Raw genomic sequence first — 25,506 nt, forward strand, 5'->3', positions numbered from 1 at the left:
TATTTCAGCCAAATGTAGTTAAACGTCTAAAGTGCCGCCATGTAACATGCTAAAAAAGAGCCGTTAGCTTATTTGCTGTTTTATCTGTTATCAAAGAATTGGCGCTTTTTCATTTGAATTTGTCTTTGGCACAAGAGCCGTAATATCACATTAAACCTAATTACGAGGCACTCATAACATAATTTGGTTTTCTGTGTGAATAGATTTGTCAACTGACTCTTCAGTTACATTGTGTATTTACTGCACCGTGGTGTTAGTGAGATTTTGGACATTGAACAGCTTTAGCTAATATCATCAGCGGTATTATGCTAGCTTACATCCCTACCCCTCCTGCCCTCACCTGGGGCCCGTTCTTCGTACGTCGCTTACTACATCCAAGATCAAATGACACATCCAAGATCAAATCATCGCGCTAACTCTGAGCTCGCTATTCCGGTTCCCCGAACACACCTGTTGTTGACGATTAGTATAGCTGGATGAAGTAATGTGAGATCACTGGGTGGCCCAACAGGGGCTACGCATCGATAGTAGAAACATTGATCGGCAACCCTTTGATTGGTCGGCGAAAATGTCGAAGGAGCGCGCTCAGCTCGGTATTCTTCGGCAGCAGAGCCAGAACTCTTGAGTGAGGGATTTTAGGAGTTTCAGAGTCTAATTAAAACGCAAGGGAACACTGCAAAGGCTGCAAAAGCAAGGAGAGAGGGCTGGCAGAAAGTTGCTGACAAATTAAACTCGTAAGTAATTTAATAATAACAATAATAATGGAGTGGATCTATATAGCGCTCTTCAAGGCACCCAAAGCGTTTTACAATGCCACTATTCAGTCACTCTCACATTCACACACTGGTAGCTGTCACAGCTGCCCTGGGGCAGACTGACAGAAGCCAGGCTGCCATATCGCGCCATCGGCCCCTCTGGCCAACACCAGTAGGCGGTAGGGTAGATTTATCATATCACACTATATTATCCAATATTATATTACATTATATTATATTACATTATGTTATATTATATCCCCTTTCACATTAGAGCCACAACAGGACCCACTAGAACATGGGAACAAGTAAAAGTGAAATATAAGAATATTCTACAGAATGGTAATATTGATCACTTATATTGCTTTTCGTCTCTTGGACAGAGACCCTGAAATAATCTGTTTGTTTGTTTATAACAGCAACCAAGAAAAGGGGCAGCGCAAAAAAAGACAGGTGGTGGTCCTGCACCCCCTCGTCAACAAGTTGGTTAAGTAAATAATACCCTCACGGGAAAATCGATATCTCTCTATGAGCACACTGTCGCGCTGAGCTAAAGGATCCTGTCTATCCCGCAATATACGCTGGATTCTGAGGACTCTCCTTATCAATCTTGCACCTTCCGCAATGGGTGGCTCGCGTATACGGACAGGACATGGCTGCGACAGGCTTCCCAAATCCACCTTCGCTTTTATAGCCGTGGTCTCCCATCTTGATTACACGAAGTAAATTGCAATTACTACTCTGAAATCTGAATTACATCTGTAATAATCACATACATGTAATAGAATGTTAATAGTACATTTCCCTTTTTTAGGAAATGACCTGTATGTATCTGTGTGACATCAATAAAAGGATCAAGTGCTGCATTATCTTTAGTTACATTGATGTTATTTATTTATGGTACAACAGTGGTAAAATATCGCTGTTGCTTTCGTATACATGAAGCGGAAATACCTGAGTGGCCGCGATCTAATCCTGTTTACATAAAGTAAACCTGCTCCCGAGCAGGTTTACGCTTACGGCTCTGTTGCTATGACAGCAAGTCCCGGATGGGCTTCGAAGAACCGAACGATCCAGGATCACGCGAAATCGTCAACAGTCAAATCCGGCTAACTTACTTAGCGAGGTACGAAGAACGGGCCCCTGCTGTCCTTTTGTTTTTGTTTTTGTTTTTGTTGATGCACATTGAGAGACCACATTATTCTGCATTTCACCAGGAGTCAGCTGATGGATTGTGGGTTCAAGGTGTTATGGTAAGAAAGTATATTCTATTTTCGCTTAAGGTTTCTGTAACTTAATTATAATAGGTTTTTTATAATTATTAGGTGCATGCATACTCAAATAGACCACCCTATTAATACAACTGAGAAATCCAAAATCTGCCATAGGTTTAACTTATACCTGTATGTATTGTCAGAAAGGTGATTACTGGACTCACATTAATGCACACTTGAACTAAAATGAGGTTGTAACTTGTGGGTTCTTGGGTTGCAAATCAGAAATAAACATCTTTGGATTGTTTTAATCCCATAAGATCTGGAAACACAGTTTTTATTCAACAAAACATTACTGATTATTAACCAAGCACAGTGCCTGCTGTTATTTCAAAATAATTTTATGTCATTTCAGATGAAATGCAGCATTCCAGTGCATCCCAACCATGCCTTTACAGTCAAGGTTTCTGACGGAGCTGAGTTTCTCTCTGACAGTCTGCTGAAAGTGTTTGCAAAATGATCGGGGGAACAGGGCACAAAGCTAAAGGATGTAGCTGCCATGATGACAGTAAGAACTTTAAAATTCTTTAACTACAAAGTGTATATGTATTGCATTAGGTCAGTAAAAGATTTTTATGCTGCATCCATTGAAACAGTCAACTATTACCTGTGAGTACTGATTCCACCGAAAGGATGCCATAATTTTCGTCATGCATTTACTGGCCCACTGAGAAAAATTGATCTTTTTAAAAAAAAATAAATGTTCTGGAAACTATATATCCATAAAGTTGATGTCAAACAGGAACTTTTGATATTGCTTTGTAGATGCTGGTGTTGCATGTTGACTGGTTTAAGTTTTGGTCTGGGATCATTTTCTTCTGTGCTACTGAAAAGTTCACAAATCTCTGTTTTCTTTGTTATAATACTTTAGGATGACATTAATGCTCAAAGGGAGTCTCATCAAAGTGCTCCGCATCTGTGTGAAAGACAATTGCAACATCTTGGTGCAGGAGTTCATGGTGAGTGTTTTATGAGTAGATTGTGGCTTTGCAACATTTAAAAATGCATTTAGTTATCCACTTGATCCTCATTGGACCAGTTAGGACCAGTAGTCCTCTTTAATAATTTGAAGTTCACATGAGGCCTGGTAGTGAACTCAGCCGCCGGCCCTTGAGGCCCCACCCCTGTATTAGGGGTCACATCAGTGTGAAAAAACTTTAAATTTGTCATTCTAGTGAACAAAGGAAAATCCCACCAATATTTACATTAGCTTTTGTTTGAAAAAAAAAAAAGACCAACAGCTAACCAAATTGTGGGGCTGAAAGTCTAAATTCTAACATCTTCTGAGTGACAAAACCTGGATTTCTGATGGGCCGGTGTCTTTCTAAGAAAAACTAATGTAAAGCATTTGAAATTATGTTTTTCACCCTCTCTTAGAAACTCTGTTAGACCATGAATGGCAGCATGGCAGGCCACTCTTTGGCTATAGCTATTTACTATGTTGCTTGCATTGGTTTAAATTACTCTAACATTAGAACTGGTAGATTCAAAAGAGATGAGTTTAAAAAGGAATCTTAAAGAAATGTTTTGTGTTTAACCAGGACTTGACTGAGGCCACTGCACAGATTGAGAAAACCACAATGAACATCTGTCTCCAGAGGATGCACCAGGCAATGACTTTTCTGACGTTGGCATCATCATCGAGGGTATAGTAGTTCTTCAAGATCTGGATAACGTGACCTTTGCAGTAGCCATGCTGTTTGGACCTTTTTTATTCCTTCAATATGAGTTACCCATCACAACTCTGCTACACTTTTGAGGTGATTCAAAGGGTGGTGGATTTTGGCCCGATCCGCCATTTTGGGGGTCTAGCGCAAGTGAAAAGGGAGCGAAGTCACACACAACAGCCATGGTTCGTATTTGCTGTGTGGTCGGTTGCAATGTTCGATCGCACGACCGGCAAGAGAATAAGCTTGAAAAGGGTTTATCTTTTCATTCTTTCCCAACCTGGAAGCAACATGAGGCAGCTCGTGTATCGATGTTACCAAACGAAGGCGTCTAGTCTGGATAGCAGCTGTGAGACGAGCTGACGTGCAGTTCTCTTCCATCTCCAAATATCTGTTGGTGCTCCTGACATTTTCATTCCGGTAAGTTCTAAATATGTTCATATCACTCTTTATAGCCTATTAGTTTTATTTTCAATGCGCTCTGAGCTCATAGCAAATTAGAACAAACATCCTACTGAGTGATTTTTGCAGAACTACCTTCTATTTATAGAGTTGCTAATTATTTGGCATTATTGCAGCAAACCAGCCCATGAAATGGATGAAACATCGTGACTGGGTTCCAGCACTACACAAGGGACCTGCTTCAAACATACCACCATGCCAATCAGATTACTTCTTCCATGTGAGGGTGAAGAGGTGACCCTCCTGGATAAGATGGTGAAGGTTTGCTGCGTTTGTTGAACAGTGTGATAATAAAACCAGGGAAAAATGAAACCTGCTCCTGTTAAATATTCTTAAGTATTGTGCTGTTAAAATTGCTGTATTTTTTCAAAAGATACAGTAAATAAAGTAATGTTAGTAGTGGGTGATATCATGTAAACACTCATGATTTTGTGTAAACATTTTGTCATTTGTAAACTATAAATGACATGGATTCTACACTGTAACTGATGTGATGTTCTATAAGGTGGTTTTAATAAAAAAAAAAACAGGCAAAAATTTGTTTGTTTATTCAACTTTTGAACAGTGGTACTCAGTCAGTATATATTCAGTAAATGCAAATTATTTACACGGCAGTGCACTACAGGCATAAATCTAGACCCCTAGATAAAACATTATGGGTCATTCCCACAACCCACAGCTTTACTGTGTTCCAGCAAAGTATCCAATAGCAGTGACAACTCCTCCACAGTAGCAGGTGGGATTTTTCTGTTATGAGGACGGCTCCTTTTACCTGTCACTACAGATGGTCTGTTTATGTTTTGATTGAGAGCCTTTTTTTGGGCAGCTGAAGAGGAGAAGTCTATCTTATGGCCAACCTCTGGCTGTATCTTGGTCATATTACCCAGCAAAACCCAGTATGCAGGTTCATCTGTAACAGTCCTTGTGCCACAGATCAACACTGTTGCTTCGAAATTAAACAGAAGAGCAGCGACATGGCAGCAGGTCTCCGCGACTCCGGCCATACAGGTGCAGTGGGCGGCTTCAACCTCCCCTGTGATGCTCACAGTGACCCATGGCTGCAATGCTGGTTCATTCAGTCTTTGAGAGTGCAGGACCTGAAACACACACAGACAAAGTTCATTTAAAGACAAGAACTATGAGCCAAGGCCGACGTAAATGTGTTTTATCTACTTTATCATAAATGTAACAAAGTGTTTAGAAAGTTTGCACATACATGTCATTTTTCATTTCTTTATGTGTCCATCTATAGAACGCTGCATGTTATAGTGTAAATCTGCCTGTTCTCTGTCAGAAACCTGCCTGCAGAAAATGAACCTAAAGTATGTAATGCAAGGATGTCATCACTTTAGAGATGGAGAAAGCATAAAGTGACAATTATGAATCACTTAGTATGATAAGGAGATTCTGCAGGTCATTAATCAATGTATAAAACTAAAATAAAATGTATTTTTAGTGACACAGGATACAAACATGGAAGCAAGATGTATAATTAGAATTATTTATAATAAATATGAATAAATCATTGCAATTTCTTTAACCATAAAGAACAACAAACCTTCAGGACAGTGTCTCATCAATGCACTGAACTCACTATGTTATCCCTCTAACAGCCTCCACATGTTCTCACTGTAATTTCCCCTCATGAATGAATTTATGCTGCACTAATGTGAATGTTTGCAGGGAAATCAAACGCATTCACTCGCAGTACTCAAGCTGACTTACCTTTGTTTGAATGACGACTTGTACGCGCTGACTCCACAGACAAGGTCAGGCTATGTCAGTAGCGGTTGGTCTTCAGGGTTTCTACTCCACGGCCGTATGTCATACGGGTCCACATTTCCAATGCACGCTCTTTTCTGCAAGTACCGCTGCTTCGCCTCTGGACGCAATCGGTCTCTATACAGTTCATTCTCTTTTGAGAGGCTCTTAAGCATCTTTCTTGTAGTCGTCGTTCCAACACAGTGTGTTTGTGTTGATTCGTAGACCCCGAAAATGGCGCTGCGCTCCCATAATGCATTGCGGCGTGACGTCAACTCCAAAGCCCTTATGGCTCGTAACAACAGGCCAGAGCGCCTATACTCCCCGGAGCAGCTCCCACAGAATACTCTTAGGGACACGACTGAATGCATTCTCTAAGTCCACAAAACACAAGTAGAGTGGTTGGGTGAACTCCCATGTATCCACAAATATTTTCGAGAGGGTAAAGAGCTGGTCCGGTGTTCCACAACCGGGACGAAAGCTGCATTGTTCCTCCTGTATCCATCCCAGGGAGCCTGCCACCAAGGAGTTGCTTAACTGCGCTGTGACCTTGCCCTCTGTAATGCATGAGTCAGAACACTTGTCTTCCCACTGGCACGTCTTCCTCTATAGAAGACGTGTCAGTGGAATTAAGGAGGTCTTCAAAGTATTCCTTCTATCACCCAACAATATCCTCAGTTGAAGTCAGCAGCACTCCACAGTGTTGCTGACTTTAATGCAGTGTAGATAGAAATCGATAATAACAGTACATGTCCTGAAAACAGAAATGTACACATAGATCAGGAGGTTGCTATCAATTTCAACATGTCTTATATCAGGCCTGCTACTTGCAAATGTGCAAAGATTTATTGGCTGATAACAGAGTGGATTGAAGTTGTCGTTTAACTTGAGCCCATTATAGCTCTGTCAGTTATTGACTTGTGAACGCATTTTATTTCTCCACCCCAAATGCACTTTTCTGATTTCTTCTTCCTGAATGCCCGTCAGAGCTCAGTAGGTCTTATTTGGACACTCTTGTAGAGGGAGATTCTATGGCATGGCAGGAAGGGAACCTACAGGTGTGCTCATCCTTTACACTGCATGCCTCCTTTGTGGTACCACACTCTGCTTGGTGAGAAATTGTCATTTTGTTTAGTTTTTATTATCAGAAGTGGTCTTAGGAGAACTTGAAAGTTGACTTTTATACACTTGAAAATCAATAACCAGTATTCCTTTTTCATTTATTTTAATATTTAGCCAGCAGCAAAATTATTAGGTAAGTTTTTTTCTCAAACAAGCAAAGGCTACTTTAACTGTTTTTGTTACTTTTTTACTAATTTTCATGTTAAATTACTACTTTGATTTTACAGTCTATGATGTGGACGGTGGACGGGACCTTGACATTTTTGATATCAATGAAGGTATTTTAGGAAAGAAACAGAAAAAAAAAACCCAGAAGAAAATGTTCTCTTTTTCTTCCAAATTCCAAATTCAGTTCTCTTAAACTTTCTTTGTGCTTTAATCTGATCAGAGGCAGGGTTGAACCTTGCAGAAGGGGACATAGTTCTTGATGAGGTAACTTAATTGAACTTCTTTCCCCAACAACACAAATTAATGGATTGGATTAAAGTTCAACAATGGCTCAATATTTTGTTCTTTTGTTTGTGGTTTGTTCTTTGTGGCTGTGGCAGAAGCAACCCCGAAATTCTATAATAGGGGAAGAGTACAGGTGGCCAAAGACAATCCCATACTACATGCAAGATGACTTGGGTAAAAGCGAGCTTGTTTTTTTTTCCTTTTGTTTGTTTGGGGGTTTTTCTTTACAATTTGAAATTATTTAGCTTCATACTTAAGCCTCTACAGTACAGTATATTTGCATATACAGTCATGTGGCATAAATAAAGCAAAATAAATGAGAAAATGTGCATTATTTTTATTAGCTCTGTGTTTACAAGTATTTAATGTTTTAATTTTAATTTTAAAATGAATCTTGTTCCTGTTATTTGTTTTCAAGCACTTGAAAAAAAAATACATAATCTTTTCAGATTATGTATTATTTTATTACTTAACAAGCCAATGGGATCTGAAGCAGTTAAAAATAAAGTAAAATAGAATAAAGAATAAAATTTTTTTGACTAAATGCAATGTTATTAATGGCTTTTGGAAACAATATTAATGATAAAATTTAGATTAAAAAAACCAAATGTCATAAATTGGATATTTAAACACATTTTATTATCAATATTTTTGTGCTTTCACAAAAATATATGGGTATGGGTGTCATCTGTAATCATAACTCAGCAGGAGCTTACAGTTGTTCTTAAAAAAAGGTACCGTAAAGAACTTTTTTCAACTATAATAAAACTGATTTTTCATTTTGTACACAGAGATCAATGCAAAAGGTGTGATTCTCAAGGCCTTTGAGCAGTACCGGCTCAAGACCTGCATCGACTTTAAGCCATGGAGTGGAGAAGCAAACTACATTTCTGTCTTTAAAGGGGATGGGTAAGGCAAGAAGAACGTATTCTTCTAAAATCTCTTTTTAGATGGATTATATACACTCATTGGACACTCAATTAAGTATACGTTGCTTGTACCATGTTGGTTCCCCTTTGCCCTTCAGTAGTGCCTTGATTTTTTATTGCATAGATTCAATAAGGTTCTATTCCTGGCTTTCTAAGTGCAATATCAGAAATCAAGACTCATCATACCAGCCAATGTTTTGCCTAGTTTTTTCTATTTTCATGTTCTCTACTGAAAGCAGCAGTACTCGGCGTGCTACTGCTGTAGCTCCTCTGCTTAAAAGTTCAACATGTTGTCAATTCAGAGATAATTTGATTGTTTAACTGAGTGACCATTGCCTTTCTCTCAAGTCGAACACGTCGGGCCATTATCTTCTGACCTCTGACATCATGGAGGCATTTTTTGCCAATCACTGGGTATTTCTCTTTTCTGGATACCTCTCTCTAAACTCTAGAGATGGTTGTGTGGGAAAATCCCAGTAGATCAGCAGTTTCTGGAACACTCATACCAGCCCATCCGGCACCAACTACCACAGAACACTCAAAATCATTTAAATTACTTTTCTACCTTATCCGAATGTTTAGTTCAACTTCAGCTGGTTGACTTGACCATGCATAACTGCACTGAGTTAATACCATTTGATTGGCTGATTAGATATTTGCATTAAGAAGCAGATGATTAGATGTACCTAACAGAGAGGCCAGTGAGTGTATTTATTCTGTACTTTTACTACAGAAAAGTATTGGCAAGAAGACACTGGGAGTTTATCTGATCTTCACAAAAGCCTCATTTTCTTTCCATAAGCTGTTTCTCCTCTGTTGGCAACCGGCATGTTGGGAAGCAGAGACTGTCTATAGGAACAAACTGTGACCACATTGCCACCATTGAACATGAGTTCCTTCATGCGCTGGGTTTCTGGCACGAGCAGTCCAGGGCAGACCGTGATGATTATGTCGAAATCATGTGGGACCGCATTACAGAGGGTATTGTTACTGTTATTCATCCAACCAAACTACAGTGTTTAAACACTGGCTGTTCATCCTCTCATAAAGTTTTATCTCTTTATGTGGTGATTTCTTCATGACGTACCTGTTTACCCAAGTATTGTTATATGAGTACTTTTATAAGTCAGCAGTCTCTGACACCTGTTGATAAGCAGCATTTATGGTCCAAGTCATATGAATCATACAATAATAAGTAATGCAATGTCACAATGGATGAAACTGCAATGGCGCCTTTATGTATGTCCAATTTGCAGGTAAAGGACACAATTTTAACACCTATGATGACACCACCTCCAGCTCTTTGGGCGTCCCCTACGACTACAGCTCCATGATGCACTACAGTAAAACTGCTTTTAAGAACGGCATGGAGCCCACCATCGTCACCAAGATCCCTGCTTTCAGTGACATCATTGGCCAGCGTATGGAGTTCAGCGACAGTGACCTGCTCAAGCTGAACCGCCTCTATAACTGCAGTAAGATTCAGCAGTCAGTGCACAAGTACTATTTTATTTTCTCCATTATAAAAGTCAACTTGTCCTGCACCTGCAGTACTGATCTGTTCAACTTCATGTTTTGTTACATTCATCAATAATGATGTTCATGACATGGCTTGTCCCTTGATTTTTTTATAGTTTATTGCGGTTCAAAGTGCTGCAACACTTGTTTATGTGTGTTTATGAAATCTGCTCTGCAGCTCAAGGTTCCACCTTTCTGGACTCGTGCGACTTTGAACGTGAAAACATCTGTGGTATGATACAGGGACAAGGGGATCAGGCAGATTGGGACAGGGTTACAACAGCTACTGGAGGGCCTGACACTGATTACTCCAACATGGGCAAATGCACTGGTGAGAACAATCTACTATGAAATGTATGAAAGGATAGGTTCATATTTTTACAATTCTTTCTTAAAACAATGTTCAGATACTTCTTAGTGTACCAAAATCTCCTCTGCATAGAACATTTGAAAAAATATCTTCATAGGAACATGTGAACATATTTAGTGTGGTCTCTTGTTTATGAGATCACACTAAACATTTTTTTATGACAGACTTGTAAAATGTGAAACTAGTCTATGTTTCAGTTTTACAGTGGCTTGCAAAAGTATTCGGCCCCCTTGAACTTTTCCATGTTTTGTCACATTACAGCCACAAACATGAATCAATTTTATTGGAATTCCACGTGAAAGACCAACACAAAGTGGTGTACAGGTGAGAAGTGGAACGAAAATCATACATGATTCCAAACATTTTTTACAAATAAATAACTGAAAAGTGGGGTGTGCGTAATTATTCAGCCCCCTGAGTCAATACTTTGTAGAACCACCTTTTGCTGCAATTACAGCTGCCAGTCTTTTAGGGTCTGTCTCTACCAACTTTGCACATCTAGAGACTGAAATTCTTGCCTCTTCTTTGCAAAACAGCTCCAGCTCAGTCAGATTAGATGGACAGCGTTTGTGAACAGCAGTTTTCAGATCTTGCCACAGATTCTCGATTGGATTTAGATCTGGACTTTGACTGGGCCATTCTAACACATGGACATGTTTTGTTTTAAACCATTCCATTGTTGCCTGGCTTTATGTTTAGGGTCGTTGTCCTGCTGGAAGGCGAACCTCCGCCCCAGTCTCAAGTCTTTTGCAGACTCCAAGAGGTTTTCTTCCAAGATTGCCCTGTATTTGGCTCCATCCATCTTCCCATCAACTCTGACCAGCTTCCCTGTCCCTGCTGAAGAGAAGCACCCCCAGAGCATGATGCTGCCACCACCATATTTGACAGTGGGGATGGTGTGTTCAGAGTGATGTGCAGTGTTAGTTTTCCGCCACACATAGCATTTTGCATTTTGGACAAAAAGTTCCATTTTGGTCTCATCTGACCAGAGCAGCTTCTTCCACATGTTTGCTGTGTCCCCCACATGGCTTGTGGCAAACTGCAAACGGGACTTCATATGGTTTTCTGTTAACAATGGCTTTCTTCTTGCCACTCTTCCATAAAGGCCAACTTTGTGCAGTGCATGACTAATAGTTGTCCTATGGACAGATTCCTCCACCTGAGCTGTAGATCTCTGCAGCTTGTCCAGAGTCACCATGGGCCTCTTGGCTGCATTTCTGATCAGCGCTCTCCTTGTTCGGCCTGTGAGTTTAGGTGGACGGCCTTGTCTTGGTAGGTTTACAGTTGTGCCATACTCCTTCTATTTCTGAATGATCACTTGAACAGTGCTCCGTGGGATGTTCAAGGCTTGGAAAATCTTTTTGTAGCCTAAGCCTGCTTTAAATTTCTCAATAACTTTATCCCTGACCTGTCTGGTGTGTTCTTTGGACTTCATGGTGTTGTTGCTCCCAATATTCTCTTAGACAACCTCTGAGGCCGTCACAGAGCAGCTGTATTTGTACTGACATTAGATTACACACAGGTGCACTCTGTTTAGTCATTAGCACTCATCAGGCAATGTCTATGGGCGACTGACTGCACTCAGACCAAAGGGGGCTTAATAATTACGCACACCCCACTTTGCAGTTATTTATTTGTAAAAAATGTTTGGAATCATGTATGATTTTCATTCCACTTCTCATGTGTACACCACTTTGTGTTGGTCTTTCACATGGAATTCCAATAAAATTGATTCATGTTTGTGGCTGTAATGTGACAAAATGTGGGAAAGTTCAAGGGGGCCGAATACTTTTGCAAGCCACTGTAGCTTTGGATTGGCTTGAGTACTCTTATGTCTTATTATCCACTGTGCAAACATGCTTAGATACCGAACCTATTAATGAAGTGAAACTTATATCTTTAGGCTCTGGGTATTTTATGCACTTCAGCACCGGCAGAGCCAATACTGGGGACAAAGCTCTGCTGGAAAGTAGATTGCTTTACCCCAAAAGAGGCTACCAATGTCTGCAGTTCTTCTATTACAACAGTGCTGGGCCCAGTGACACACTGAAGGTCTATGTCAGAGAGTATGACAAAGCTAACCCCAATGGAAGTCTGCGCCTTATAAAGACCATAGAAGGTGACATTTTTGGAAATCTTACTTCTGTTCACAATCTACTGTCAGAATATTGCTTGAAATATCAGGTTTGTACACTTGCTTTTTAATACATTCAATGCATTTACCTCATGTGCCATAACAGGGTCCCCTCAGGAGCTTTGGCAACTGCACCACGTCAGTCTAGATGCTAAAATGAAATTCCGCGTAGTCTTTGAAGGGACCAAAGTGGAAGCTGGGCCCCCATCAGGTGGACAGTCTTTGGATGACATCAACGTTTCAGAGACCACCTGCCCAGAATTTATTTGGAGAGTTAAAAACTTCAGTCATGTTATGGAAAACACCCCAATAAACACACCTATATTTAGCCCCCTATTCACCTCTAAAGAGGGTTATACCTTCCAAATGATGCTTTACCCCAGCGGTAGAGAGGGCTACCAGGGGCAGTTGTCAGCCTATGCTCATCTGGTGGCCCGTGAAGGGGACACAGGACAGATATGGCCATGTCCTTGGAAACAGATAACCATGATGCTAATGGACCAGCATCCACATATTCAAAAGCGCATGTCCAACCAGCGCAGCATCACCACTGACCCCAACATGAAGGCAGCAGGTGCAGTCATTTTAACTTTTTTCAAAAAGAGTCACAGAAATTGTTTGCAAATTACAAACAAATCATGAAATCATGGCTTTTTGCTGTATTACAATTTTTGCACTCTTTTAATATTCTTTTTAACAGGCTCTGATGAATTTTTCTGGGATGATCCTCGTAAGGTCGGCGTTGAGGTCACAGATACAGACGGATCAAAGTATTTCCTAGGGCCAGGCTATGGAACTGCAGCGTATCTCACCCATCTCAGAGCTAAAAGCAGAGATTTTATCAAGGGAGGAGATGCCATCTTCCTCCTCACCATGGAGGGTAAAAGCACCAGATATACAAGATGCATTTTAATTTTGTAAATGTACCATTTTTTTGTAAATCCGAACATATTCTGTAATGCTAATTCGGCAAGCCGCACAAGTAGGACTATGTAATTCGGCATACATGATCACATCTAGGATTTATTAACCCTCAGGTCAGGTCACAGCAGGTAATCCAAACAATTAGCTCTTTCACGTGGGTTTCTTTAACCTGCTGTCTCATTTGCTCCTCTTCTTCAGATGTGTCCCATTTAACTGTGAGCCAGCCCCTGCCTCCTACAACTTCACAGCCTGTCACCATCACACCTTCTGAAGTTTGCTACAATGTGCAATGCCAGAATGGCGGTGTCTGTGTCGTGGATGAAGGCAAACCTGCTTGCAGGTGAGCACTTTTGATGTCATCCACTATGCTAACTTCACGGCATTTACCAAAAAATGGACGTTAACACACTTTAATATTATATCAATGTGTTGTCCATTTTTGGCAACAGTTGAACACTTGTTTTAAGTGCACCTATTTAGAAAAAAGATTGAGAGGTGCTACTGAACCTCTCATATTGTGTTTTATATCACTGTGAACTAATTATGTCCTGTCAGCAAGCACATTAAGAGTGTCAAGCACTTGTTTAGTTTGGACAGTCAAACAACCTGTTACACATCGGTCGGGGGTTCGATTCCCCTGAACAGCTACCCTGAGGTACCCCTGAGCAAGGTACCGTCCCTACACACTGCTCCCCGGGCGCCCAATGGCTGCCCACTGCTTCACTGAGTGAATGGGTTAAATGCAGAGAGGGATTTTCCCCACGGGGACCAATAAAGTACACTTTCTTTCTTTCTCTAATTTCCACCATCACGATCAGCTACGTGGTGAATGCTGGGTAAACCTTCAAGTATGTTTTCTGTCTCTCATGTTCATCCTTTTCCTCTGGTGTCCAGGTGTGACGTGGGTGACGACTGGTGGTACTACGGGGACAGATGTCAGCACAGAGGGTCCAACAGTGACAAAACCACCCTTGCACTTGCCTCTTCTCTATCTGTACTGGCAGTAATGTTGGTAGTTACAGTAGTCAGTGTCATCTGCGTGAAGAAAAAGTATAAAAAACGCACGAATAATAATAATAATAACGCCGTCATCCTGAACTCACATGCTAGTTAGAGACTTCAAGAGGCAGACCCTGAACTTCACAATGACAACTTGGTGAACAGAAGAACACAGCAAAAACAAATAGTTGAAAATGTTTAAAAAAAAATTTCCCTGCTAAATACTGTAAAAAAACAAGGCTTTTGATGATATAGAAATAAGACTTTTGTATTCTGTACTGGATCAAAATATTACATTAGACTGCCCCTTACTGGTCATTCAGTGGAAACACAGCAGAGCGATGCATCATTATTAGTGTATCAAAAAAATTAATAAAAAATCATGATAACCTGATTTTATGTATGAATTCATTTGTTAAAAAACAGTCCTAGACAACATGAAGTATATTCACAAATTTAAAATTTATTATACCAAAGACAGGAACATTTGTGTTGTTTCTTTTCCATGTGGATATATTTGTTTGTATTACTGAACTTGACACAGTCATGCCGGTGATAACAGTTACTGTAGGAGGGAGGTGGGACTAATATTAACCAAGTGTCTGTGTATGTGTGCTTGTATGCATGTCATGTCTGCATGGGTGTGTGTGTGCATGCAAAGATCGGTCTATTAGTGTTCAGTAGATGCAGTGATGACTACAAGACATCACAGTTGGAGTGGGGCAAACCAGAGCCACTTAGTGTAGTTATACTGCATGGAATGTTGGGTTTTCTGACCTGCTACTGCACATTTACATTTGTGTGTGTGTGTGTGTGTGTATGTGTGTGTGTGGGCTTACACTGTAAGATAAAGGGGAAAGGGAGGGTGACACCTCCATAACTGCAAACAAACGCATCCTCCCCGCCACTAAAACCTTCACCGACATACAGTTCCTTTAAAAGCCTCAGTATACAACATTTCTCTTATTTACAATCATTGGAGAAAAAAAATCACCATTTCTCTCAGAGAAGATTAGTAAAAGTGACTGAGTCACCATAAAGAGTATGCAACTCCTAGGAGTTAGTATTGAAAATTTCTACAAAAAAATTTCTATGCCATTTTATAGGCCAAGAGCCATGATTTACTGAAGAAATACAGTATTGTAAGTGCCCTATCTACAACAGTTCGATGTGGTATTATTGGTGTACCATTCAACATAGTTCACTGATAATAAAAAGATTATGTGTCTCTGCTTTTAAAAAGTTCTTCCAGAAACTTCACTGCTTTCACATTAAAAGATATGGTAAGTTCTTTAAAAAACAAACAAACAAACCATTGAATTGTTATTTATATTAACAAGTGTTGTGGCAAGCTAATGCTATAGCAAAGAGACTAGTGTTGATTACATACTCAGCTGGTTGTCTAATGTAAAAAATAAATGTTCCACAGTCTGTGAGAAGGGCACGACCATGGACACTTGGAGCTGCGTCCATAGGCTTTTCAAGAGGATTGAGTATCATTAAAGGGCTCATTTGCTTGTTTTATTCTATAACTGGAGCGGGTTACAGTGCATTTCTCTCCAATGACAGGGCTGCGTGGAGAAGAGAGACTACACAGAAAAAGCTTGATGAAACTTTTCAGTGTGCATTTTACAGCCTCTCGCCGAATCTCATTTGTTTGTGTCCATGTGTAGGAAAATCAGACCAGTTTAGTTCATGTAAAGAAGATGAGGCCAAAGTTGGTACTGCTGTTCAGAGAGGGGTGTCATAGTAGTCTGTGGGTTGATCTGTCCCAGCAGGCTTCTGCTGTTTCTGCTGATGCTGCTTCATGATTTCCTTCACCTCTTCCTCCAGCTCGGGTGGGATGATGAACTGGTCGTCTGGGTCAGGTTGGGCTGGAGCTGTGAAGTAACCCCCGGACTTCTTGGAGGGAGCATCAGCAGCCACCTCAATAAGGTTGTGGCTCTTTTCCTGCTGTGCCACGGACCCATTAACCCTTCTCTTGCCTGCTAGCTTCCCTCCATCCCCGCATCCCACTCCAGCTCCCGGCCATGACTCATCCCTTTCAAGCCCGTTCTCAGCCTCCCCTTGGCTCATGTCAATCCCCTCCTCTAGGGGCTCTGGGGTGCACGGTGGTGGAGGAGGTGGGGGAAGTGTGAGCAGGTTGCGTTCCTGACTGGAGGATGAGGGTACCGGTGTTTTGGGTGATGAGGACAAGCAGGACTGTGCTTTCAGGCAGTGAACATCTGCCTCTACTTCCACACGGCTACCGTTAGAGAAAACCCCAGCGATGGGCTCTTCATCCTCGCTGTCCAGCCCGTTGTCAGAAAGGGCGCTGGAGAAAGTGGCACTAGAGAGCTGCCTCTGAAAGGAGTGTGCTAAGCAGGCAGGGTGGAGGGCACAGCAGCTTCGGGATGAAGGCAGCTCTGAACCCGGGAAAAGATAGTGGCAGGGCTGGGTACTTGTGTGAGCCTGCTGGTGCTGTAGAGGCAGCAAGTGGGCCTGATGGTGCAAGTGAAGGTGAGGGTGGTGGGACTGCTCTTGCAGTAGGACCAAGGAACTCTGTGGAGGCTCGTCCGATGAGGCGGTAGAGCCCACCTCACTGCTCATCTCACTGGTGCTAATCTCACTGCTAATTTCACTACAGGAGGAGGGGGGAACAGGGAGGGAGCCGTCTGAGGGTCTCTCCTTGATGGCAGAGGACGATGGAGGATAAGGTCCCAGGCCTGGACTGGGAGGTGGCTGGGGAGGGTCAGAACAACAGCAGGAACAGCAGTCTTCACTCACATTGAGCTGCACAACGACGGCGCTGAGGCTGTCGGTGCAGCCGTAGCCCTGCGCCAATGTGCAAAGCTTTTTAGCAGCAGCCAGGCCATCGGGGACATTCCGAACAGCCTCCACCGCCTCTGTGGGGGACACAGCATCCCACAGGCCACGGCTACCGAGAATGAAGAACTCATCCTGAGGGGTTAGAGTGACTGTCTGCACATAGGGACAAGGGATGACAGAAGGGTAGAGGAAGGAGTAGCCCATGATTCGTGTAGAATCAGTTACACCGTTCACTTTGTTGTCCTGTGGAGAAAAGAAAAAAGAAAGAGATACAAATCAATAGTGTTCAGGCAGGATGCAAGTAATACTGCATTTACATGAATGTACTTTACACCAATTTTTCAGTACTCTGAAAAAAAAAAGATCTCTACCTCAGTGATGATAGCTTTGTGCTGCCTGATCCTGCGGTATTCCTCCTCCAGCCCTACATTGTGAAGGAGTGACAGAGACAACGGCTTTCCATCACGGCACAGAATGGCCTGGCACTTTCCCACATTAGCAGCCGTGAGGGTGAAGCAGCCACCAGGGTCAGTGGGGTCATGGCGAATGTGACACAGCGCTGCCGAGCCACCCAGTTTCTGTCCTGCAGTTCCAAGCTTCCTGCAAGGGTGGAAGAAGGAAAGACGGGAAGAGGATGAGGTTTTTGAGGCAGAAATGAGAAATTTGTTACACACAGTGAAGACGAGGCATGTAGAATCTATTGCAAACCTTTGCATGACAAGGAAGGTGTTGGTCATATAGTCCTCTTCGCTCTTTGTCTTGTGGATTTCTTCCGCCAGCACATCATTCATTGTGCACTGCAGGAGGTAGGGCACTTCCACATTCCTGTCTCCATCAAACACACCATACAGAGCTTCACGACTCCCACAGAAGCTGTTTACCGAAAGGGCAGCAACACAGAGTCTGAAAGAGGAAAGAATGAGAGCTCTTAGGACCACAACTCCCCTGTGCAACTATTTATCATGTCACTCCATATGCTATGCATAAGCAATGCCTTAAATGACTCCTTTGACTGTAAAGCAGAACCTTGATATAGAAGACTTGCCATCAGAACGCACTTTCAAATGCTGAATTAGCAATTTAGTCCACACAGGATGTGAATGTACACAGTTCTTGCTTTCAACGAGCACCGCTTTAACATTTCCTTCATTTGAGTCGCACGGCTTTAACGATGTGCACTCTCAAGAGGTTGCGATTAGTGCAGCTTCAACGGGCGAGTGTGGTGGTGCTGGTTGTCATTTCATCATTGATTGAATTGTGCTTACTTGTTCTTGACGCCCGAGGCCTCTGTGTAACCATGACTCCACACAGCAGGCCCACCAGACGCCTCACTCGATGAAAAGGTCGGAGGTGGATCAATACGGAAGCAGCGAATATTGCTGAAAAACAAGAAAACGCAAACAAGGTCAAATTCACCGCACTGTTTTGGGGGCAAAGAGAAACGAAAACCACTTGAAGTATTTCTAACAGCCATACGTGAAATAAAATACTAAACATACATCATGTGGTAACTCAGATTCCCTGTATGCAAAGTACAAATTGAAGCCACATTAACGGGACTATGATGGCGCATATAAAACAAACAAAAAAAACTGCAGGACTAAATACACCCCCCCCCCCCCCCCCCCAAAACAAAAGACAAAAACAAAAAAAAAAACCCAGACATACTTTAGCTGCTCAAGAGTCTTGTGGTCCAGGTTTAGGCGAGGGTTTCCAGTGAGGTCCAGCTCCTGGAGCTTTGGGGGTAGATTCTCTGGTAGAGTGATCTCACTCAGCTCATTACAGCTCAGGTCCACACACTGACAACAACAAAGAGCAGATGTCAATACTCGCACAAATGCACATGCATTACAAAGTCAGGGCATCAAAGATATGCATTATTGCCCCTGACTTACTTTCATCTCCATCAGCTGCATGACCTCAGGAAAGACTTCAATGGCATTAGAGTGGGCTATGAGTGTGTGCATTCGCCGGCAGTTCATAATGGTGGTGGGGACAGTCTTCAGCATGTTGCCACTCAGGTCCACCTCCTCCAGCTCCTCCAGCTTAGCCATTTTACTGAAAGATCAGAGAGAGCAGTAGGTGAAGTCAAGTGTGTAAAATAGTACTGAAACAATCAATTGCTTAGTCAAAAGACAAATCCCCCCCAGTACAAATGGCATACTGATCCCGGTTGTGGCAGTCATCTGACCTTCACCTTGCGTGTGTTAAGTTAGTGACATCATACCGATCCCAGAGCAGAAATGGTACATGTGAAAACATTGAGCCACACGTCTTAATCTCTGGATTCAGGTGTTTTCGGTTCTATTGCAACAGGTGTACAACATCAAGCACGTAAGTCATCCAGTCTGACTTGACAGAAAATTTCTTTGAGAATGGGTCGTTCTAAAGAGCTCACTGAATTCAAGCAAGGCACTGCAATAGGATGTTTAATTGCAACAAGTCAGTTGGTGAAAGTTCTTTGTTCCTATATCACTACCAGATACTTACTCAACTGTAAGTGGTGTTATTGCAAAGTGCAAGTGTTTAGGAACAACAGCAACTAAGAGCATGCAATGTTGTGGATTAGGGTGCATAAAAATCTTTAAAAATGTAGTGCTGACTCAATGACTGCAGAGTCCCCAACGTCCTCTGGCATTAGCATCAGCTCAAAAACTGTGCACAGGCGTCACTATAGCATCGGCATATATGGGTGAGAAGTTTGTGTGTAGGTAGGCGTCACATTGCTTTTGTGCATATATGACAGAGATTAAGGAAAGGAATAAGTCCCCTTTAACATATGACTTTTTTACCTGGCTGGGAAAGTCTGGAGATGGTTGTAGGCCATGTGCAAAACTCGTAGGTGTGTATGGCCTGTTAGCATGGGTACACACTTGTCCGTCAGTCGGTTATTGGTCAGGTAGAATTCCTGCAGGATGCTGTGGCTTTCCTCTGACAGACTGGATGGTGGCAGGTGCTCCAGCTTATTAGCTGATGCATTTACGCATCGTAAGCTGAAAGGAGAAAAAAAAAATCTCCTTCAGAGAGGGACAGACAACACTGAGGTGATTCATTTTAATTGCAAACTACTCCATAAATTCTTACTTAATACTTCACTGCAAAAAACATGTCCTTCTACAGACTGATTGTTTTTTATTTGCCTGTCATCCTTGCCCTTGGTGGTCTTGTCCTTCACAGGAAACTCCTAATTAGAATTTCTGTGCTTTATCTTCATCTACCTGCACTGTCCCTACATTTAATCTTCTTGTCAGGTGAACATTAGTCAAAGAAAAATCACTTTCAGCTGATAATAAATGCTACCTGTCAGATTTGAGGAACAGGTTGCAGGGCAACTCAACCAGTTGATTGTGCTGTACATCCAAAACCTCCAGCAGAGGGCGCTCAACTCTTTCAGGCAGCTTCTGCAGCTGGTTATGTCCAGCACTGAGCTTCCTCAGACTGTTGCTGCATAACAACCTGCAGCAAGAAGAATATATAGATGGTTAGGTCACTGCTAGAAGATTAAAGACAAACAGGAAGGGCCTCGTAAAAACGTGTAAAAAAAAGTGTTGCACAGTGATAGCTAGATGGCTACATAGATGAAGATAGATCGATAGACTGGTTGGTAAATAGATAAGGTGACACTTTTTTTCCACACCGGTCCTTGAACGACTGTAACCGGGGAAGCCTGAAACAGTATTAAAAATGACAATAGTGCAGAAGGATGATGACAGTATGGATAAGAATGGGAGAAAAAAAATATATCAAAAAATAGCAGTGCCTCTAGTGGAGCCCGCGGCTGAAATTCATCATCCTGACACTTATTGGGTAAAAAATAAATCTACAGACAATGAGGGGGCCAGAGGTAGAGAGAGAGAGGAAGAAAGAGAAAAGGAGTGGAGCAAGTTTGACACAGCCGATGTAAGACATAGAAAAGACGAAGAGGTGCAACTCAACTGACCTTCTAAAAGGGTACATAAAGGAGAAGAGAATGGATGGATGCTGCGGAGGTTAAAGGCTATCTGTGTGATTTATGAGGCCTTTTGGGGGATAAATGACAGGCCAGCAAAGGGCAGGGGGAATAATGCAGTATTGTACAGCATTTACAGGTTTTGCTGTGTGAGGCACTCACCGTGCTGGTAGCTCAGCAATGAGGTTGTGGCTCGCGTCCAGGACTTCCAGTTTCTTAGCTTCACATAGCCAGTCTGGCAAGGACTCCATATGGTTCCTGAGGGAAGAGAAGGAGAGACGATGATGATGAATCCTAGCCGTCTGCAACGCTCCATATATTAAACTTCAGCTTTGGTTTGTTTGTTTACATTTTACTATCTTTCAGATTAAGTTTACCAAAAGATAAACAGCTAAACAAAAGATTAAAAAAAAGATAAATACAACTTTTAAAAGATGCGATCTTTCTTAAGTGTGACAGTCTCGTGGACAATGCCCTTTTAAGAAGTTAAAGACAAAGTGAATAGAAGTAAGCTCTGTGAGACTTATGGGTGAATTCTTTAACACTAGCATTTTGATTTAAAGGTATTGGAAAGTGCAGTGATTAGTTCATGCATTTTATTGACTACAGCTACAGTAAGTACAGAAGGTCAGGATTAGCATGGTTAAAAATGACCTCTCTAAGTTTATATTTCACTCCACTTGCAGAGACCGTGTATTTCCTAATTTTGTGTAGTTGCACAATCTTTAAAGCATCACACTGAACAACTGCTGCCCTTCCGCTCTTGTAGGGCAGATGTACTGTAAATAAGATGCATTTACTTTCAGAAGGAACTTCCAAATATTTCTGTTTTATTTATTCATTTTTTAAATTCATGTACATTTCTGGAATTTCTCTCACCTCGAGATATCCATGTAACTCAGATTGGAGGGCACAGGGCTGACATCTAGCTGTCGGAGCTCTGTAGGGAGAAATCCAAACACATTAACTTACAGCAAGGACAGACAAGGTCTCCTACAAAGGTCTATTATAAATGCAGGTAAATGGAAAATGGGGGAAGCATTAGGCAGGGGAGGATGGTGATGACATGTTAGAGAGGGATGATGTGAGACTGCTGCACTGATGAGGATTAAGGGTGTATGCAGACGAACATGGAAGTAATATATATAAAAACATGGTGATGTCTTTGAGGTGTTACATATCCACACATACACACACATACATTATGTGTTGAAATTCAGAAAAGAAAGATACAAATCGGTGATCTCAGTTTAGAAATGTGTGAGGTCACAGTAAAGCCAAACTCACCATTGTTGGAGGCGTAGATGCCTTTGAGCAAGCAGCCCTTAGCCTTCAGGCTGGTGATGTGGTTCCTCTCGCAGTGAAGCACCTCCAGCCTGGGGAAGACCGAGGCATCCAGCTCCGTCAGCCTGTTATCCCTCACGTCCAGCTGGGTCACGTGCCTCAGTAGGTCAGGCTCGTCCGGCACCATGATGGAGATTTTATTCAACCTGACAAGAGGAGGCATGAAGGAGGCAAAGGTTCATCCAAGTGCACAGACTTTGGCCTTTACAGCAGGGAACATGCCTAGGGTGACTGCTGATATATTGTGCAGTTTGTTTAGTAGTCTGGTCCTGAGTGTTAACAGTTTATCTTGAATTGTTCAAGCGCTCAATCGATAAGAACCCAAGAATGAATAAGAGATAAAAGAAGCATAAATATGTGACTTTGGTCCAGAACTGGCTCTGCTCAGTTTAGCTGGATTAAAAAGTTTACAAAATTTTCCAGCCTTAAGAACAACTTCAAAACCGCCGAAAGGAGCTTTTTAAATTTATTAAACTGAAATTTCTTTTCAGAACATCAAATCATTCATAACTGCACTTCCTTGTTAAGAAAGCAGAGTTTCACAATGTTGTATGAAATGTAAACTCATCAGTGACACAGAGTGATCTTTGTCCAAAAATGTGTTAATGCTGGACAGAAAACAACTAATTTACAAACCCCGGCCAAGAAAAGTAAGAAAAAGTAAAGTATTAACTGTAAAATAGTGCAAGTCACACCAGCTCTGCACTTTTTCAGACAACGGGAGACGCGGTAGGCAAATGATTTCCCCGTTTTGTGCTGTCTGGCAATCTGCTTGTGTTTTGGCCTTCTCCTTTTATTTTTGTTTTCTAGTATTTACGCGTGTGTGCATGTTCTCAGTGTCACATGTAACCCTGGGACAAACTCTTAGGACATGCTGTTCTCGTCTTCATAGTGAATAAATGGGTAATAATTTGGACACCATGTCATACCTTAGGTCGATGTGTTTGACATGGAGCAGTCTGAAATTCTGCAGGGTAAGAGTCTCTAGGTGGTTGCCAGCCATGCAGAGCTTCTCCATGGAGGACAGCCGCTCCAGCACCTGGGGCACGTGGTTGAACTGATTGAAGGAAAGGCCCAAGTAACTCAGCCTCTGCAAGGAACCCAGCTCATTGGGCAGTTCATTTAAGCTGTTTCCATCCAGTAGGAATGTCTGCAAACTGAGACAAATACATGTGATTAGACAGTTGGCATAATTAATGAAAGATCACACAGATCACACAGAAAGACCACAATTGTATTTCTATATATAGTTAGTGTGCTTGTTGTGACATGTTGTATCAAGCAGGACTAACAAAACAATTGCCATTTCCAAAACTCAGTGAACTTGATGCCCAGTAGATGGCAGTAGCTGCATAAATGCACTACTGGCCACTTCAGGAATTTACAGGTATGCTAGATAATTTCCAGAGATTAATTTCTTATGTGCAAACATACCTGTAGGTTTTGAAGAAAGGCTGAGTTAAAGGACCTCTATTATTACCCAGACTGCAAGTGTTGCCCTAGTTACTAGACTGATTCCCGTAATCCCTAAATTCAAAGTGGAGTAAAATCGACCAAACGTGCAAGGATTTTAAAGGTCAAAGTCCTGACTTTATTTTTTAAGTATATGTTTTGTCACTGCTTTAAAGAGCCAGTAATGGGGCTTTTTTCTACAGCGAATGACTAGTAATGGAAAGAAAAGGAGAAAAAAGTGCCATTGAGCTAACAACATTACCTATGTTCCATCCTCTTCAAAATGCTGGCTCAGAATTATGAAATTTTGTACAGCCAAAAAAAGTATTTCTTGGAAACGTAAGTAGCTTGGAATTTAAAAAAAAAAAACTTAAGGTGTTCACCAAAACAAGAGACGGACAAAACGGCATTCATAATAACAAATCTGCTCAATAATATAGTAAAAGACTCTGGGAACACTCGAGAACTACAGCAAAAACCACAGAATCACATGTACAGCTTATGGTGTTTTCTTATATGTTGGAAGTAGGAATGTATATATCATTGTGGTTGCCATGTCACGTGACTGTTGCCAGGTAACTTTCAGATTTGACTATGGAAATGCTTGAAGAGGTTGGTCTACGAAAAGGTTCATTAGTTAAACTCAAATGGCATCTATGCAAGTAAGCTTTGCCCCAAGTCAGAAGCTTCGGTTCTGTACAGAACAGAGTTGGGCAATTCCCAAGGACTTAGTGCACTGCCACTGCTGTGCATATAGTTAACAAGCAAGGTAAACACAAAAAGCAAAACCAAAAGTAAAAAAAATCCTTCTGAACTAGAACTCAGATATATTCATGTTCTGACTCTATAAAATATTTTGATTTTACAGTCATGACCAGAGATGGGCAGTAACGCGTTACTTGTAACGTTACTTGTAACGCGTTACTGTAATATGATTACTTTTTTCAAGTAACGAGTAAAGTAAGGGATTACTATTGCAAAATCGGTAATTAGATTACCGTTACTTTCCCGTAGGAACGCTGCGTTACTGCGTTACTAAAACCGTGATTTTTTTTGCGAGAATGTCTCATGACAGTGACGTAAGCAAGTGCGACGTTGGTGACAGCAGCTGTGTGCAGATCAACAATGGATAATATATCGAGTGCGGGAGAGAGTATGAGCGTGCAGCGTTTTAAGTGTGGAAGTACTGACCTTACTTTGAGTTTGATTCCATAAAAAGTGACAAAAACATTAGCGTCCATCGTGCGTGGGAAGAAAACTTCTTTTTACAGCGAAAAAAAACCCTAAACTTCCGAGCAAGCACCGAGTAGCTACGACGTGATGGGAAACTCACAGAGACACTCGCGCGGATTCTTCAACTGACCGCAGCACACCTACACCAGGGTAACCCTCCGCCTACCCTGCTCCTGCTTTACAGGTGAAAATAGAGCAAAAGGACCGCTGAGTCTTTGACTTTATTTATTTTCTGCTGTGTTTTACTTGCATCTGTTTGAAAGAGTGAGTGAAAACACAAAAAATATTTTATTTTATGTGCTGGAATGTGTAGAAAATAGGTTTAAATGTTAAACTAATTTATTCAAGTCAG

General features: G+C 41.7%; 2 protein-coding genes and 2 long non-coding RNA genes across 7 annotated transcripts in view; 2 read left to right on the forward strand and 2 right to left on the reverse strand.

Moving 5' to 3' along the window:
* On the forward strand, positions 1-4,695 carry LOC145421939 (uncharacterized). Of its 4 annotated transcripts, none has more exons than XR_013903316.1 (5): positions 1-2,537; positions 2,901-2,988; positions 3,571-3,881; positions 3,984-4,116; positions 4,275-4,695. It is a non-coding gene; the product is annotated as an uncharacterized LOC145421939 (long non-coding RNA). The 4 variants fall into 4 exon arrangements; XR_013903315.1 differs by having other exon boundaries at positions 1-2,008; positions 2,385-2,537; positions 3,571-4,116; XR_013903317.1 differs by having other exon boundaries at positions 1-734; positions 1,175-2,537; positions 3,571-4,116.
* LOC145421941 (uncharacterized) lies at positions 4,692-6,454 on the reverse strand. Its single transcript, XR_013903319.1, has 2 exons — positions 5,884-6,454; positions 4,692-5,255 (listed from the first exon to the last, which is right to left on the reverse strand). It is a non-coding gene; the product is annotated as an uncharacterized LOC145421941 (long non-coding RNA).
* Positions 6,455-6,736: 282 nt separating this feature from the next.
* On the forward strand, positions 6,737-14,762 carry mep1bb (meprin A subunit beta b). Its single transcript, XM_026149899.2, has 14 exons — positions 6,737-7,030; positions 7,156-7,174; positions 7,269-7,319; positions 7,430-7,473; positions 7,590-7,668; positions 8,286-8,403; positions 9,226-9,404; positions 9,680-9,898; positions 10,120-10,272; positions 12,215-12,430; positions 12,552-13,019; positions 13,146-13,325; positions 13,568-13,709; positions 14,264-14,762. The coding sequence occupies exons 1-14, from the start codon at positions 6,956-6,958 to the stop codon at positions 14,481-14,483; spliced, it is 2,163 nt and encodes a 720-aa protein (XP_026005684.1). The 5' UTR covers positions 6,737-6,955; the 3' UTR covers positions 14,484-14,762.
* A 49-nt stretch (positions 14,763-14,811) lies between these two features.
* The window catches only part of phlpp1 (PH domain and leucine rich repeat protein phosphatase 1), a 47,905-nt gene continuing 37,210 nt past the window's right edge, over positions 14,812-25,506 (reverse strand). The window contains exons 6-17 of the mRNA XM_026149898.2: positions 23,399-23,626; positions 22,413-22,615; positions 22,005-22,065; positions 21,288-21,383; positions 20,477-20,632; positions 19,969-20,169; positions 19,072-19,234; positions 18,845-18,975; positions 18,442-18,555; positions 17,885-18,079; positions 17,548-17,776; positions 14,812-17,419 (exon numbers count right to left, since the gene is read on the reverse strand). Of these exons, the coding sequence (XP_026005683.1) occupies positions 16,100-17,419; positions 17,548-17,776; positions 17,885-18,079; positions 18,442-18,555; positions 18,845-18,975; positions 19,072-19,234; positions 19,969-20,169; positions 20,477-20,632; positions 21,288-21,383; positions 22,005-22,065; positions 22,413-22,615; positions 23,399-23,626 (3,097 nt within the window). The 3' untranslated portion in view covers positions 14,812-16,099. The remainder of the gene's footprint in view (positions 17,420-17,547; positions 17,777-17,884; positions 18,080-18,441; positions 18,556-18,844; positions 18,976-19,071; positions 19,235-19,968; positions 20,170-20,476; positions 20,633-21,287; positions 21,384-22,004; positions 22,066-22,412; positions 22,616-23,398; positions 23,627-25,506) is intronic.

Source organism: Astatotilapia calliptera, chromosome 18, assembly GCF_964374335.1.
Source record: "Astatotilapia calliptera chromosome 18, fAstCal68.1, whole genome shotgun sequence".
Taxonomy (NCBI): domain Eukaryota; kingdom Metazoa; phylum Chordata; class Actinopteri; order Cichliformes; family Cichlidae; genus Astatotilapia; species Astatotilapia calliptera.

Bases quoted from the DNA above. Each gene is read 5' to 3' on its own strand.
- mep1bb (XM_026149899.2), top strand. From the start codon at position 6,956: ATGGCAGGAAGGGAACCTACAGGTGTGCTCATCCTTTACACTGCATGC. The intron at 7,320-7,429 runs GTATTTTAGGAA...TAATCTGATCAG, and splicing joins CATTTTTGATATCAATGAAG to AGGCAGGGTTGAACCTTGCA. The intron at 12,431-12,551 runs GTGACATTTTTG...GTGCCATAACAG, and splicing joins CCTTATAAAGACCATAGAAG to GGTCCCCTCAGGAGCTTTGG.